Source organism: Taeniopygia guttata, chromosome 26 (genome assembly GCF_048771995.1).
Source record: "Taeniopygia guttata chromosome 26, bTaeGut7.mat, whole genome shotgun sequence".
NCBI classification, from domain to species: domain Eukaryota; kingdom Metazoa; phylum Chordata; class Aves; order Passeriformes; family Estrildidae; genus Taeniopygia; species Taeniopygia guttata.
In genome coordinates, this window is record NC_133051.1 from 4,096,126 (window position 1) to 4,113,775 (window position 17,650).

The 17,650-nt window shown below is 43.5% G+C and overlaps 1 protein-coding gene across 9 annotated transcripts in view; it reads left to right on the forward strand.

Annotated features, from left to right (window-relative positions):
• Window positions 1-17,650, forward strand: part of PPP1R12B (protein phosphatase 1 regulatory subunit 12B) — a 133,579-nt gene that overhangs the window by 46,507 nt on the left and 69,422 nt on the right. For all 9 annotated transcript variants that reach the window (XM_030255741.4, XM_072918925.1, XM_072918926.1 and 6 more), the window contains exons 7-12: window positions 2,132-2,211; window positions 2,780-2,919; window positions 7,978-8,087; window positions 11,057-11,254; window positions 12,027-12,109; window positions 14,190-14,315. In XM_030255741.4, the coding sequence (XP_030111601.4) occupies window positions 2,132-2,211; window positions 2,780-2,919; window positions 7,978-8,087; window positions 11,057-11,254; window positions 12,027-12,109; window positions 14,190-14,315 (737 nt within the window). The remainder of the gene's footprint in view (window positions 1-2,131; window positions 2,212-2,779; window positions 2,920-7,977; window positions 8,088-11,056; window positions 11,255-12,026; window positions 12,110-14,189; window positions 14,316-17,650) is intronic.

The window sequence follows — 17,650 nt, forward strand, 5'->3', positions numbered from 1 at the left end:
GCAGAATATATCTTGTTCAAAGTAAGGGCCGTTGTCAAGCCAGAAAGTTGGGTTTGGATTGAATTTTTTCCTATTGCATCTGGTCTACTCAATTATCTCATTTGGGTGCTTCCAAAACACCCAAATTCTTTCAAAAAGAATTAAAAATCTGTAAGTATCACTTAAAACACTGGGTTCAGAAACAGACAGAATGGGAACACTGCTGATAAACCCCAGGAACGGATTTTCAGGAACTGACAGTGTGGGTGGTTAGAACTCCAGCTCTGATCACAACACAGCTGCTGCCATCCTCAAATGGCAGCCTTAGTATTCACAGGAATTTCTTTAAAATTAATAAGCTTCTCCCTAAATGAGGTGTTGATAAATACTATCAGGGTTGTATTTTGGATTCCCCGCTCCCTCACGACCCAAGATTTTGCAGATAACTGCACTTCTTAAAAGAAAAGAAAAAGAAAATAAGAAAAAGAATTTTTTGGGTGACTGCTCACCCATTTTTAGGGCAGCTTTGCAGGGGCTACAACCTTCCTGTTCTCTATATAGAAGCACTATATAAAGGCCTGCTCCATTTATTCAGTCAGTGTAGAACTTGGCAGAAGAATCTGGATTTTATTACACTTTTTTTAGTGGATATGATTTTTTAGTGGAAAAACCAATTTGTCATGTGTTTATCATGTGCCATTTTTATCACTTAAAACCAGAAAACTTATATGTGTTAAGGATAAAACAGGCAGTTCCATGATGTTATTTCTCTTCCAAAATGGCTTTCAAATCAGATATGTTTTTCAGTCTAAGGCAGAGCCCTGTGCCACCCTTGCTGAAAGATTTGCTGCCATTATTGGAAAGCAGGGGGGATTTCTGTATACTGGAAGCAATTTGGTCTGGGTTTGCATTTTTTTTCCCCAGTTACTGAATTATCTGTGAATGGAGCTGGCTGTTTCCTGGACTTTTCTTTGCTGTGCTCCAGCAGTTTGGTCAGTTTAACAATGCTGTGCTGCAGATTTTTGCTCTTCACTGGAATCCATGCAGCTTTTCCCACTTCACAGGGTGCCCAGAGCAGCTGTGGCTGCCCCATGCCTGGAAGTGTCCAAGGCCAGGCTGGGCAGGGCTTGGAGCCACTGGAGTAGTGGAAGGTGTCCCTGCCCATGGCAGAGGGTAGGGCTGAATGAGCTTTTAGGTTGTTTCCAACCCAAATAATTCTGGCATTCTATGATTCAGAATTTACAGTGCTTTTACTTCCTTTGCCTGGTGTCAACTGCTGTCAAAAGAAAAAGAATTAACCTGGTGAGCCATGACACAGTAGAGTCAGCCTTAAACTGAGCCCCTAACTGCCATCCCTACTTCTGCCTCAGCTGTTTCTGTGCTTCTGGATTGTACTAAAACAATTTTTAGGTACTGTTTTGTCCACTGATGGTGGTAAAATTAATATTGCTCCTCTCTAGACAAAATATTTCCATTTCTGTATGACCCCAGGTATTCCCATGCAGTGACTTTGTGCAGTTGAGAGATGTGAGAAGTGACCTATCCTCACAGGAGTTCCTCGTTGCCTGTACAGGGCAGACTTGAATGCTTTCCTCTGACAGCAAGTAAATAGTAGCCACAAAGCCAGCAAATTTTTAGCTGAATCTAACCTGATTTCATGAGCACACACATATGGACAGACCTCCAGCAGAATCCCAGATTGGTTTGAACTAAAAGGAACCTTAAAGCTCATCCCATTCCACCCTCTGCCATGGGCAGGGACACCACCACTATCCCAGGTTGCTCCAAGCCTTATCCAACCTGCTTTGGACACTTCCAGGGATAGGGGAACTCACAACCTCTCTGGGCAGGAATCAAGGTTTGTCCCAGGTCTTGGCAGGGGCAGCTGCAGGTGCCTTTGAAGTTTTAATTAGATGGCAGCTGTATTCCCAGGACATGCTGGGTGCTGTGCCCTGGTGGAGCTCCAGTCCAAGTCTCACAGTGCCATTGCAGATGTGCTGCTGTTCAAGTGGCATCACACACAAGTCTGCAGTGCTTTGGTCTGATGAGGCTGGGCTGACCCTGTGCTGTGGTGCTCACTGGGTTACACTGACAGGGCTGGTAAATGTCTGTCCTCATTCTCTCTCTCCCATCTTCCTGGACTTTTTAACAGCTGCGAAGTGAGAAGGAGACCAGGAATAAGCTGATTGAAGCCGACATGAATGGGAAGCCTCAAAACAGACTCTTCACCAAGTAAGTCTCTCCTTCTTAGTTGAAAAGAAACTGCCCAGAAAGTTATGGAGAGCAGCTTCATCTCTCTCAGCCAGCCTCAGCTGGGTCAAAAACAATTCACTGCTGTTTATTTCATGCATTTTTTAAAAATATGAACACTCTCAAATGCAGTTTTAGTTGTGTCAAATACAGTTTGTGTTGTGTCCTAGCATACCCAGTGAGTGGTGGAACAAGGGCTTGGGCTAGTGTTTGGTTCTCCAGCTCCTGCTCTGGCTCAGGATCAATCAGATCTTTGGGCTGAGAACTACACAGTTTTGTTGCACAAAGCCCTACAGCCCAACTGCTGCATTGTGTGGCACTAGAAAAGGAGAGATCACAGTTTTGTGGATGGAAAAATGCTTGCAGAAAATGTGAGACTGGCAGTAGAATCCATGGCAAACTGGCCATGATGGAAGTGCTGGAGTGTTCAGTCTTTAGGTGGATTTTATCCTTTGCTTGTTCTGTATGTAATAAATTATGTGTGTGTCTTCCTGAGAAGTACAACTCAGATAACTTGCTTGCCTAGTCCTAAAAATTTCCTATTTTGCAGCAAAGAGAAGATTCTTTATGAGGAAGACACGTTGAAGTCCATGGAAACTGAGGAAGAGAACAAGGACTCAAGCAGTTCTAGTTCTGAAGAGGAAGAAGCTGAAGATGAAGTTTCAGAATCAGATGCTGAAAAGGAGTCAGGTAAGACTTAATACAGCCTTGGATTTCATAATTACCCTAGCTGTTACCTTTATTAATGTTGTTGTTGTTGTTATTGTTAACTAATTACAAAATTAGTTGTTAAGGACATGCTGAAAGTTTTACTTCCAGTGTATATACACAGAATTTGGAGAAACCTGGAGCTACTGTGCTACAGGTGGATTCAAATGCTGATTTGCAGGTCAACATAATTATTTTTTAAAAATCCTTCGTATCCTATTTTAATTCCTACTTCCAGCTCACATGTATTGAAAATAACACATTGTCCATAGCTTGTTCTCAAAGAGGGTGTTTTTCTTGTTGGCCCAGTCCAAGAAGAATCCTTCAGGTACTGCAGGATGGTAGGGGAGGAGGTGAAGGTATAGGAAGGCAATAGCCTGTTGTGTTTGGATAAGTCTGAAATTAAGGGCTGAAGCTCTTCTGGCTGATTATAAAGTTGAGGAACTTCTGTTTTCCAGGCTGTGATGAATAATGATTGTAAAAGATAGTGGAATATAAGGATTAAGTACACAGAGTCACAGTAGCATTTACATTACAGTATATTGCTGGCATCTTACTCCCACTCCTTTTCCATAATTTCTGTGGCTACCTTAATTAGTTTTAAAAGTGTATATGTGCAGCACAGAAAGTTTAAATACAGATATTAATTTTACAGTAAGCCAAGACACTTAATATTCTGCAAACACAGATGGATCTTCTACTATGATGTGTTTAATGGTTAAACTACTTTTAACATCAATTTACTTGGTCTATATCCAATATACTAAGAAATAGGTCCTGAGGAGAAGGTAATTTAAAGTTCTGTTGTGCTTCTGTGCCAGTTAAATTGTCACCTGTGTTAGGATTGTATCAGTTAATGCTGTTGGGGCAGGGTGAGAGGGGTGGGAAATCCTGGTAGGGCTCTGCAGAGCTGCTGCTGCACCAGCTGGGTGGGCATGGCAGTAACACAGGGAAATGATCTTGGGGCTTTTAAATCAAGCAAGTCTAGGGGATATGTCAGTGGTAGAAAGAGACATGCAGCACAGGTCACATATATTTTCTCCATAAAGCAGGGGTTTACCCTGATTATATACATATTTATATAAATATAAATTATACCTGTCTAGCTGGAGCCAATGTTTGTAATCCTTGTAAACGTGGTGGCAGTTTGACCAAAACAACTCAGATGTTTGCACACTTATAAGACCTGCAACTGTGTGTGGTTTAACTGAGTCAGGAACAGCCAAAGATCCTTCAGCAAGGAAAGGTCTACAGCACTCAGCATTAAATTTTGTTCAAAGCCAGAACAGGTCTTTTTATTGCATTAATTCACTGAGCAAAGCACATTATAGGAGTATATGTCAAACCACTGAAGCTAATAGAAATGGGAGACAACAAGCATTCAGGTAATGATTCAGCTTCAGGCTCTGTTACCTGTACTCTCCTTTCCTGGAAAGATTCTTGAGTCCTTTGAGAAATTTCCATCAGAATTGAAATCCCACCTTGTAAACTTCTGAAATCTCTGGTAAAATGAGTGTGGACTTGCCCACCTGCGTGGAGACACAGCTACCACTTGCTGCATATGTGAGTGGAGAGTCACATCTTTGGTACTCTTTTTAAAGCAAGATTCTGTAAGGTAACAGCATCAGCCCACATTATAGGAGGCCTCCAAAGAGAAGTAGAATTTTTCATTTTGATAATGAAAATAATAAATGTCACAGTATTTCTGATTTCAAAGACAGACAGTGGTATTCCTGGGCTGATCCCCCAGCGTGGGCAGCAGAGCTGGGGGTGATTCTGCCCCTGTGCCCCACTCAGGTGAGACCCCACCTGCAGAGCTGCCTCCAGCACAGGAAGAAGCTGGAACTGCTGGAGTGAGTCCAGAGGAAGGCACCAGGAAGGTCGCAGGGATGGAGCAACACTGCTGGGAGGAAATGCTGGGAGAATTAGGATTGCTCAGCCTGGAGAAGAGAAGCTTTGGGGTGACCTCATTGTGACCTCCCAGGACCTGAAAGGAGACTGCAAGGAAGATGAAGAGAGACTTTTTGTGAGGGCCTGGAGTCACAGGACAAAGGGGAATGGTTTCAAACTGACAGAGAGTAAGTTTAGATAGGATATGAGGAAAAAAATCCTCCCTGTGAGGTTGGTGAGGCCCTGGCCCCGGGTGCCCAGAGAAGCTGTGGCTGCCCCTGCATCCCAGGAAGTGCCCAAAGACAGGTTGGATGGGTCTTGGAGCAACCTGGGATAGTGGAAGGTGTCCCTACCCATGGCAGAGGGTGGAATGAGATGAGCTTTAAGGCTCCTTTTAGTTCAAATCAATCTGGGATTCTGTAGTTCTCTGTTTATCTAGTCAACATTTTACATGCTTGGATTGTACAGGAGGCAAGGGTATGAAAACATGAATATTATTCCCTTATTCCTTTTCATTTTCTAATATTGCCATAATAATTTCCTCTTCAATTTCTAATATTGCCATACCTTTATTATTCTGAGCAGTGCTGGACAAATAGATTATGACTGTTGTTCTTAAGTGTTCAAAGTCCAGATGAAAAAAAAATTCTGAGTGGTCTTTTTAAACCTAAAAATTCCAACCCCTTTGGTAGCTGAGTGTAAAGCGGGACATGTAGAAGCTGGCAGTGAAACACACAAGTTTATTTTGAGGCGTGTTTTGAAGAGTCTCATGTTGCGACTAATTTGTTGAATTTGCAGAGACTGTGGGAGGAAGAAATTGGGTGAGGGAAGCAATGAAATTGTTGGAAGGCTTCAGAGTAGTGTGTTTCTTATAATCTGTAAGAAATTTTTGCTCTTCAGACAAAGGAAGCTAAGGGCCTTAATGTCACTTTATTCATTTTGAAGACAATTTATTTGGCATTGACCTCTTGTAAACAAGAGAAAGATCATTATAAAATTCTATGGTGATTATCTTTTCTGGGAACTATTACAGTATGTAATTATTGGGAATTAAAGCAGGCCATGGAAGCTTTTAGTGTTTTTTGTTTAGAAACCAACCAAACAAAAACCCTTATCCAAAAACCCTTACAGAAAAGGAATTAGAAACCTAACTTTTACCAAATTTAGTTGGAGGAGATTGAACTAATCCTCTCCAGTTTCTGTTATCTGGAATTTATAATGTGTATTACTGAAATTTTGGTAGAATAAAATGTGGGATCCTGGCCAAAGGCAGCCCTGCCAGCACAGAGTCTGTTCCTCTTCTGCAGTCACAGAAGATGTCCTAGAATGTCCCAGTCACATTGCTCACAGTTAGTCTTTCCCAACCTGTCATTACCACTTTGGCCTGTACCCTTCTAATTAGGCTTGACCTTAAAAGCTGATCTGTGTGCTGTGAACTCGCAGAACAGGCTCCCAGTGCCCATCCAGCCCAGCCTGGAGAGCTGCTGCCACCTTCCCCTCCTGCAGTGCCCTTTGTTTTACAGGCCTCAGTCACAACAATGAGCAGCTGGCAGCAAATGGGCATGTCCATGGGCTTGGGTGCCAAATGTGGCAGCCTGGGCCTGCAAGGAGGAATGAGGGATCCATTGCCCCTTCCCCAGGGCTGGGTGAAAGCTCTGCTCCAGAACTGAAATCTGCTGCTTTGCAGAGAGGGAAAAGTGGCTGAGAATCCATTCTTATGCAGACCCAAAGGGACAGCTGGAGCCGTGTCAGGGGAGATTTAGGCTGGATATCATGGAATGGTCCTTCCCCCAGAGGTGCTGGCACTGCCCAGGCTCACCAGGGAATGGGCACAGCCCCGAGGCTGCCAGAGCTGCAGGAGTGTTTGGACAGTGCTCTCAGGGATGCCCAGGGTGGGATTGTTGGGGTGTCTGTGCAGGACAGGTGTTGGACTGGATGATCCCCATGTGTCCCATTCAACTCAGGAGATTCCATGATTCTATCTTTGTCTCTTTAGTTCAGGCTTTGTCAGTCCTGATAACTTCCTCTTATTTTAAAATGTTTCTCTCGAGTTGCTCTTTTCTGGTTTTTGTGTCCTTTGAATCCTTATTTTTCTAGTACTGAGAATATTTGTTACAGAAAGATTGATCTTCATGCTTCAAGGTGCCATCCTCTCAGATGCTCCATCCCAAATGACTCCAAACGTGTAACAGCAGATTTTTATTCCCTCCACGTACGTTAACATAACATGTGTGTTAACATAACATGTTATTTGCTAGGACTGTTTGGGTGCTTATGCTTAAAATTATTTTTTCCAATCCATGACTGTGTGAACACTCATAGCTATAGGGAAAGCTTTGATTGGTGGGTAGGTACATAATTTCTCAGGCAGGTTCCATGTGCCTGGGTTTATGATGAATAGTCTGTCTCCAGCCTGTGCTCTCCTGTCAAGTGAACCTACTGCCTGAGTCACACTTTCTGCATAATCTCCTCCTGGTAATGTCTGATGAATGTTCTTCTGTTGAGCATGTACATAGATACAGAAAATTGATACTGGACAGCTGCACTTATCTAACAAGCAGGGAGCCAGCTGTGAGCTTGGACAAGGGTTGCTTAGCTTGCTTGGAGCCCAAATAAGGGTTTTTGTTGGGCAGCAGTCCTGGCTTCCTGTAGAAAAATTGATTTTGCTGCAGAAGACCAGAAATTCTGCCCAGCAGCACAAACAAGTGCAGAGAACTGTGCAGTGAAACCCAGCACTGGGCACACAGGGCTGTGGGCTGTACCACACCTGTGATACAGCAAGGAGGAACAGCATGTGCCCCTTTTCATCCCAAGATTTACCAGGGAAGAAATTCCTGGACAGGAAACAAAGTTGTGAAAATCAGAAAACCTGTGTGTCCTCTTTGTGGTGCTTTCTGCAAAGATTTTGCTTGTCTCTGAGGATAAAGTACAAAAGCTTTGCCTGGCAAATGTATCTGTCCTATTTTTTAGGGAGTGGGAAGCTCCTTGCAGAAAGTCCTGACATCTGACAGTGCAGAAGGCATTGACGTCTCTGTGATCCAGGGAGGTCACACAGCATTGAACTGGAGTGCAGACCACACTCTGTGTAAAGAAGGGCCTCAGAAGTGCAATACTGAAACATTTGGTTTCTCTTCTTGTTTAAAATTGTAGAGAGAAAGGAAGAGCCCTTTGCCAACCACTCCAGCCGTGAATCCAGGCCCAGCATCACTGAGCAGATGCCACCACCTGAGCCCAACTCCTTCACTGCATCTGCCAGAAGAGTAAGTGAATTTGGAATCAATGGGGACTCCAGTAGTGCTCAGAAGCAGAAGGTGTTACTGGGAGATGGATGCTCTGAAACCAGTCTTCAGAGGACTTTGAGACTTGAATTTAGAAAAGCCTGGTGGCATGAAATTCTGATAAAGATGTGTGTTAACAGCAGTGTAGGGAGAATACGGTTCCTCTTGAGTTTCTGACCCTCCAGGGCTGATTGTAGTGAAGAAAGCCAGCCTACAGCACATGCTCTGTGTGCCATCAGTTCTGAGGGGACTGGTGCCAATGTCTTCTCAGAAGGTCTGTGGCCAGAGCTGATTTCTGCCTGTGTGCCAGTGGTGAGTTCAGCACCATCTTCCAAAGTGCCTCTGACTTGCCAAAGCCATTTGAGTCACTGGTGTGATGTTATTGCCCAGCAAACAGACTGTAGTTTGCATGTGGCTGGCCAGCTGGGCTATAAAAGCTTTGAAAGGTGAAGTGGTCACTGAAATCTTATGTGAATCCTCCAGCTCTCAGATCACTCAGCTAGATGGCACCAGGAGACTCTGCTCTGCACAGGACTCCTGTTGTGTCCTGCTGCTTTCTTTTTGCACCAGACTGTGGAGAAGACAACACAGACCCCTGGCCCAGGGCTGAAGCACTTGGTGCTTGTCAGGGAGAAGTGTTTCTTGCTTAGTCACAATTTTTTATTTTTTACATGTAACAGAGCATAACCAAGATCAAATGAAACAGAGCTCCTCTGGGCATTGTTCAGCTCATGCTGGCTTAGCAGGGGGACTGTTAGAGCTAGAAGGATGCTGCAGAGCTTTGGTCTCTCACTCCCTTGAGCTGTTTAACGCAGAATACGGGTGTTAGGGTGTAGAAGCTGGTCTGTGAGCAGAGAAATTATTGATTTGACCTCAGTCACTTAAGATCAGCAACTTTACCTTCTCTCATCTGTTTGATTTTTATGTAATTCTCTTTGACAGACTGGGCTTTAGATTGTGTTGCCCTCTATTAGGAGGGTTATTAGTATGTGCTGTTCCTGTGTTGTTCAGAATTTACAGATGGCAGCTTTTGCTGTGGTTTTGAGCATTCTCTGAGGAAAGCATAAAACTACATGAAAATGTTAGAGCTGTGTAGCTCAGTAGACTGGCAGTGCTAGAAATGGTGGAGTGCAGATTAACTCTTTGCATCTGCATTGAAATTACATGAGCTGAAAACATTGCTCAAATACTGCAGGGATACTTTCCGTTCTTGGCAATCTTCAGACAGTGAGTCTGAGGGAGGAGCTCTCCAGTAGCTCCATTTATTCTGAATAGTGTCAGATGGCTTGTGTCAAATAATGCTTAGATCAGCTTTGATCAAAAGCCTTGTCTGCCCAGTGTCCTGCCCAACAGTGACCATTAGAAACTACTAGAGAACCCAATCTTGCAGGAATTCTCTCCCACAGTCCAGCAATTGGCATTTCAAGGACTTGATGAACATGGTGGGTTTTTTTGTCTTCAGTAGCCCCTGTTGGACTTTTCCTTTATGCAGTCTCTTTTTGGCTGGGATCCTCTAATGTCCAGTGGTCCTTCAGCTTATTTAAAAACTCTACAAAGCTCCCTGTCCCATTAACCAACCACATGCTGGGTTTATTTGCTGTCCCTCATTCCTTTATGGGAAAGATTAAGGAATAATTCCTTACTCACACTTCTGTGTGCCACTGAGGGTTTTGTATACCTTGGTCATATCTCAGCCTGGAGACTACTAATATACTGAATATCTCCTCATGCAAAACCTCTCTTGCTCTACTTATTCTTTCTGCTTTTCCCTGAGCTCTTCCCTTCTTGTCAACTGCTGCTGAACCCTGGACCTGAGCTGTGTGCAGTAACACAGAGCCACAGTGGTTGTGTGTTTTGTATTCTGTACTTTTCCAATAATTCCTAATAATTTGTTTGCTTTATTTCCTGTATAACTTGGTGCTTAGCCCTGTACAAGTATCTCTTGTGATGCTCAGGCTCCATTCTTGAATGGCAGTGTGCAGCCTTTTGAAAGACTTAATAACTGTAGCTAAAGTCATAAATTTAAGCAGTTGTGTATTTAAGGACTAACATATGCAGGTCAGAAGTGCCTCGTGTAACAAAAAGCACAAAGGCCCATTCTGTGGTGTGCACAGCTACCTGCCCATGGAAGGGGCCTTTGCGAGGCTGAAGTCCAACGTCCTGCTCAAAGCAGGATTAAGCTCATGTCATGTTGCTTTGTGCTACCTGAGCTCAGCTGAGTATTAAAAGGTCTCTGAGGATGGAGATGCTCTACTCCCTTACTCTCTGTCCCAGTGCAGCTTTGATCCTGCCAGGAGTTACGTCTCCATGTCAGCTGGGATTTCCCAAGTAGAAACTTGTCTTTTCTCCTCCTTTCACTGTAGACTGTAGAGAAGTCTGGTTCCATGTCCTCTGTGAACCCACCCCCAAGTAGCAGAACAACTAAATCCTGTTTTCACCTTCTCTTTTCCATGCTGAACAGTCCAGGTTTCCTCAGTTTCTTCCTTTACAGTGTTGTTGGCTACAACTCCCTGGTGATCTCAATGGCTTCTTCTGGACTCCACTGGTGTGAGGGGTTTATTTGCAGCTAGTTCCGTAAGACCTGGGTATTTGTTTTTGGTATTCTGCGTTCACTGAATATTTCCCCTTCCTAAATGGGTGATAATAAAAGCTTCATTGTTCCTTATGTTCTTTCCTCAAAGCTGGAGGAGGGCATTGTGTAGGCAAAGACCTGCACAGTGACAGAAGATTCCTTTCATCCTCTATCCTTGGGGATGAGGCACTACAGCAGTTTGCATCCCTGTGAGTTCACCTTGAGCTCTGTCTTGTAATTAAAGTGAAGCAGGAAATAAGTCATTCTATCTTACAAGTCTAGCCCAGCAAAAACTGGGGCTTTTTAAAGCACTTTCTGAACTGAGAGTGTGCCTTGCAGTACTCTTCCTTTTCCCAAATGTTCGTTTTCTTCTCCACAGTTCAGCTGGCTCAGCAAGTCCGACGAGCAGAAGGATGAGTCGCCTTCGTCGTGGCGGCTGGGCCTGAGGAAGACTGGCAGCCACAACATGTTGAGTGAAGTTGCTGCCACTCGTGAGGGACAGAGGGATAAAACTTCTTCTATCTATCGCTCCTCATCCAGCCCTCGGATATCTGCACTGTTGGACAACAAGGAAAAGGTTTGTCTTTCAGCAAGAATGTTTCAGTGTATCCATTTTACCCCACAGGTGTAAACCCCTTTCCCTTTGAGTTATTGCTGGGGTTTGTATCCATAACAAATGAGGGTCTCTTTCATTCTTGCCTTCTTTTTCTTTTGAAAAATACTTTCCTCCTGTCAGTTGTTTCTCCAGAGCTGGAGTTTGGTGCCCCTTTGGCCTAATTCCTACTCAGTTTGGACCGGGCTGCCACTGAACAGGGACTGACAGTCTGTCACAGCCTGTTCTTTACCAGAAAATGTCCAATCAAGATAACAACATCTACCTGCAGTGGAGATTCTCCTTCTCCATCATTTATATGGATTCCTCCTCTATCTACCAGCTGCATTTGTAAATTCCATCCCATGCATTGAGTACCTGTAACTTTTCTGCCCATGGGTAGATGCCTCATCCCTGGAGGTGTTCAAGGTCACCTTGGATGGAGCTCTGGTCTAGTGGACTAAAGATCCCTTCCAACCCAAACCAATTCTCTGATTCTGTGATTGACAAGTTATTCTCTAAGTTAGAAGATGCTTTTATTCACTACCATGGTCATTAGGAAATCCCTTTCAGAACTGATACTTCTATGCTGTGGTATGTTGCTTTAAGCAACATGAGAGAAGCAAGAAGTTGCTTTAAACCAGCTGATAGGAGAGTTCTTTCTTAGTTGAAGAAATTTGAACATGAATTTATTTGCCACTGAATGTGCTGGAAGGGTGAGAGATGTGTAGCTGAAGTTCCTCTTTTGCTTCACCAGGATAGAGACAACAAGAGTTATCTTGCCACCATAGTGCCCAGAAGACTAAGCAGTACGAGTGATACAGAAGAAAAAGAAAACAGGTGAGACTGGCTGAAGTTAATGCTCAGCTTCCATCCTGCCAATAGTACTTCTGGAATACAATTTTTCTGTAGTCATGCTCTGTATATTTTCTCAGCAGTCTCAAGTACACAGGAATTCACAACATCAAGAGCCAGCTCTGTCTATAAAAGTTCTGGTACGTTGGTTTTCATTTAGGTGAGCAGGAATCAGCAGACTGGTTCCTCCACCTCTGTATTCATACAGGCACAGGCTCCATCCAGACAACCAGATATGTGGATCCTTTTCCTTTTAATATGCAAGTGCCTCATTTTGTAGCTGCCACCTGCACTTGTAGTTGTCACTTGCTCAGCAGTCACCTTCAATCCCTTTGTTCACACCTCTCACTTGAGATTCACTTGAGCTTGTGAACTCTCCCATGTAGGAGCAGTTTTATTGCATGGCTGTTTTTACAGTCAGTGTGTGTAAATGCCCCTGGTCCTAACCATGGTGTAAATGGTGTGTGTATGTCCAGGAATTCGAGATGTATTTGAGGAGCTGGTCTCTACTAGCAGTTTCTTCAGGGCCTTCCAGTGCCTAAAGCAGCTCCCAGAGAGCTGGAGAGGAACTTTGGACAAGGTCCTGGAGTAACAGAACACAGGGGAATGGCTTCCCACTGCCAGAGGGCAGGGTTAGATGGGGTAATGGGAAGGAATTCTTGACTGTGAGGGTGGGGAGGTGACCAGAGCAGCTGTGGCTGCCCGAAGCCTGTAAGTGTCCAAGACCAGGTTGGACAACCTGGGCAAGTGGAAGGTGTCCCTGCCTGGGCAGGTAGTAGGACAGGATGAGCTTTAAGGTCCCTTCCAACCCTGGCCATTCTATGATTCAGTTTGTACTAGAAGGAGTAAAATTTGACCTTGGCCTCAATTCCAGCTACTTCCCCAAGAAAGGAGGAAAGGCACTTGCAGAACTGTAATTGCTGGGCAGGAGTTGTGGCAGATGACACCCTGAGAGAATTTCAGCACAGCTTGAGAATCTTTGCTGATCTTTTGCTGGAACCTCCCGCTGTGTTCTTGTTCACACGCAGGCAGTCTCTGAGACCCGGAGTTTTGCAGACAATTTGTGTCTGTTGATCAGCTCAAGAAGGTTTGGCAGAGGTTGCTTTCAAGTGGCACATCCTGCTGTAGGAGCTGATAATTGTCCTTTTCTGGGTGGAGTTGGGACTGGCTGAGGAGTACTGGCCTTCAAGAACAGATGTGCCCAGGCATGCTGTGTAGTACAGTTTTTTCCCCAATATTCTTTCTTTTCAAAACATTTAGGTCTTTCTTTCTGGAACCCACAGGTGTCTTGAGAGAGCATCGGTCTAGGCATGACAACTGGAAATGAGAAATAATTGCATGCTGATAGGGGAATGGAATTAGTGCTGCATTGCAAGCTCCAGGTCCTGTCCAGCACCAGTAGAGAGCAGGATACACTGTCAAAGTGTGCATTAGCATTGGGGAAAGAGCCCTGTTTTCAGATAACCAGGGTAAACAGGACTACTAGGAATTTCTTGATAACTTGTCAAGTAGCTTTAGATACTGTAAATATTTTGTTTGTTGTTTTCTGCTTCATGATTTTGACCTGGTGGTGCTGGGTTAATTGTTGTTACTGATCTTAGAGGTCTTTTCCAAGCCTAATGATTTTGTGAAGGGCTTTGCTGTGCTGAATTGCTTTTGTCTTTGCCTATATATCTTGAAGAATAAAAGCTTGCCTGGAGTTCCAATATCTGCCCATTTATTTATACCTTTTTTTTTGATACAGACAGCAGTGAGAATATTAAATTACACTATTTAATATGTTAAATTACTTTTATGGACAATCTGAGTTTCATTTGCAAGTTTTCTGACTAAAAAGGATTTTGTTCCTCTTTATGCAAAATATTACATCATCTGTGGTTCTTAAGTGAGCTGGCAAGAGCAGGAGCTGATGTTAAGACCAGAGCAGGTGTTTCTCTGAGCTGTGTCACCTGAACAATGAAGCATGTAGGTGTAAGGGAAGGATCTGTGTTGTGAAACTGTGAAGGAACCAAAGGCAGACTGCAGAGGTTTCTCTAAGCAAAGCCTGTGCTCTGTCTTGCTGTAGGGAATCTGCTGTGAACCTGGTGCGGAGCGGCTCCTACACCCGGCAGCCCTGGAGGGACGAGCCAAAGGGAAACGAAGCTCCCCACTCTGGTGCACCCACTACCTATGTATCCACCTACTTGAAAAGGTATGTTCAGGCCTGTCTTCTGTGTGTTCTCAGGCAGGCAGAACCACTCTTAGCATGTCTCCCAGAGCTCAACCTCCTGCTTGTTGCCTCCTGCATCTTGTAACTGGCCTTGGGACCCTCTTCTGCTGAGAGCAAGAAATAGATTTTTGATATTTGTCATGCTAAATAGTTTATAGGCTATAATTTTTATTAATTTGCAAATTGCTGGACTGAATTTAAATACTCTTCTTCCCATAATTCAATAGCAAAGTTTTCTCTGCTTAATGCTAGTGTTACGATTAGAGAATAAAACCGAAATTGATCATAAAAACAGATTAATGTAATAAGAGTCCAAAATAATTATTCCGATAACTCTTGGTAAGTTATAGTTTATCTCTAATTTTGGTTTATATTAGTCCATGTTTATAGTATTACCAGAAAGTGGCAGTGATCTTGTGCATGATATACAGCACTTCCTAAGTAGTAAAACTAATGCTTCCACTGTTGTTTTGTAAGGCAGTAAGGAAGCAGTTTCTTCACAGTGTGTGTGAAGTTGTAGAGGCTGATTATTGGTGAAGGAGCCAGGAAGAAGCAGGAAGGCAATTCCAGGCAGAACTCCTGTAACTGCAGTGTCCCAGACCCCTTGGGAGGCTGAGCCTCGGTGTCCTTGAGGTGCCACCTAACAGCTCTCTCTGAGCTGAAGCAATGCCCTACTCTGGTGAGGCAAATAGTACATTGCTGGGTTTTCATGTGAGCAGGAGGATCAGCAGTGCCAGCCCCTCACCTTTATTTCAGCTGATACTATAGACCATCAAAACAGCCTGTAATAAAGATGTCACTGCAAAGCCATTGTGTTTCTGCTTAAGGAAAATAGCAGCAATAGCTTGAAGTTTTAGATTGAGTTTCACAAGATTCTAGACCCTGAACTAAATAACTGTCCTGAAGATGGAACAATTGCTTGAGATGCTTGGGAAGAGGCAATTTGTTCCAGTGTTTATGCTCTGTTTATGTAGAGGTAAGTGGTGCACAAGGATGTGTGTGGCCAGTTGCTGAGCGTGTACAGATCCATTGCCACAAAAGGTGAAGCAGCCCCTTCAAGCAGAAGCTTCTGCTCTGCTGCTCCATTCCGGTGGCCTCACAGCTATCCTGGGACGTGATGACAGCCCAGCCTCCGTGGCTTGTCTCTCTCTGAAGCTGGTCTGACAAGCTGCAGCTGATTACATTGGAAAACTTTTGCCTCTTGCAGCTGGCACACCTGTGCTGCTCCCTGAGCTGAGGGACAGCCCAGTCACCCCCAGGCAATCTTACAAACATTGCTAGTTTATCCCAGCTAATCCTGCACCACATTTAGTGTTGCACTCACACAGTTGTACTGTATTTCCTTGGTTAAACCGTACAGAGAGTGGGGAAGGTTTAGGCTGTACTGGGATGTCACTAATACTGAGTTCTTGTCACAAAGGCTGAATTCTGCCCTTTCATAGGAGAGTGACTGATTCACTGGAAGGTACAGAGAATACCTTTGTCAGTAAGGAATAAATGTGCTTTTAAAGGAGAGATCAATGGGTTTGCATTTCATATACAAACAGTAAAACCATGATCAATTAGACCTTTGTCCCATATAGTTTTCTGTAGGAGAGCACAGAGAAATTGAATACAATTATATTGAACTATTGATTTCTCCAGCCTTGTGCATCCACTCCTAAGATGAGAAAGGAACCTGGTTAGACATAAGCATTTTGTTATTTCCAAGTATTAGCAAAACTCCAAACCCAACTCCAAAAGGTCAAAGCTTCTTCTTAGAGAGGAAGAATTCAAGGGAATATGACGTGCTTGGATGTCACTGAGGGGATGACTGTATATATCTGCAGCTCCCCTTTGCCTCAGCATTTGACTAATCTCCATAAAAATCACAGTCTGGTTTGGGTTTGGAAGGGACCTTAAATCCCATCTCCTTCCAACCCCTGCTATGGGCAGGGACACCTTCCACAAACCTGGCCTTGGCCACTTCCAGGGATGGGGCAGCCACAGCTTCTCTGGGCACCCCGTGCCAGGGCCTCCCCACCCTCACAGGGAACAATTCTTTCCCAATATCCCTTCTAACCCCTAGTTATGTTCTTTAAGTGCTTTATATGACGCCCCAAACATAGGATGAACAACAGCAGCAGACCATCTTAAGATGGGGGAAAAGCTGGGGTTCTTTTTCTTTTTCTTTTTCTTTTTCTTTTTCTTTTTCTTTTTCTTTTTCTTTTTCTTTTTCTTTTTCTTTTTCTTTTTCTTTTTCTTTTTCTTTTTCTTTTTCTTTTTCTTTTTCTTTTTCTTTTTCTTTTTCTTTTTCTTTTTCTTTCTTTTTCTTTTTCTTTTTCTTTTTCTTTTTCTTTTTCTTTTTCTTTTTCTTTTTCTTTTTCTTTTTCTTTTTCTTTTTCTTTTTCTTTTTCTTTTTCAATAAAAGGGAACAAAATAACTTGCAACAATGTTACAAATGTTCTACATCTTTCATTGAAGCATATATTGATGCTCTCTCTCTCGTGGTACTGGCAGTTGTTGTACTTTCTCTGTGTGTGCCACTGGCCCAGAAATCTACAGAACCTTGTTCTAATATCCTGGTGTCCATTTTAGTGCGTACTGGCCTTCAAAAATCCAGGTCACTTTGACTGTAAATGAAAGGATGTGGAGGAAAACTGGAATAGCAAGTTGGATTAGTTCAGCATCCTGCCTTAAACATCAGCCAGAAGTGCTGCCTCCCCAGGAAGGGCTCACACTGGAATGAAATCCTTCAGCCACACAGCTTCTCCATCATTTCACGTTTAAGTGAATACTCCTTGCTGGTTCTGGTCGCATAAAAGCTATTGCAGTGAGCCAGGACAACAGTCCCTGCAGCCCAGACTCTGTTTCTGACAGCAGCTGCTTTGGAAGGAGAAGTTGCAAAAGCCAGGATAACTTCAGAGCAGTTTGCTACCTCCCAGCAATCAGGAATTTAGGAGCCAGGGGTTATATTTAACCATTGTTTTTAATAGCCACCACTGCAGCCAACTTCCATACCCACATCCTAGTTTGATCTCTGCAATACCCCATGGCAGTGTGTTCAGAAAAATAGTTGTGTGCTTTGTGCAAACCTTTTTTATTACCACATCTAGAAGCTTTTTAGGAGTGTGAAGGTTCTTAAGTATAAGTTTTGAATGCTTTTAAAATATTTCTTAGTCAGAAGTTTGGTTTTTTATTGCTTTGAAAATGTTGCTTTACATTTCATTGCTCATCCCCTCATGGTTCTGTTGTGGTGATAATGTTAGAGAATGAAGAGCAGTGTGTCAGTGCCTTTTTTTATTTCTGATGTTGAATTATTCAGCATAATTTCATAC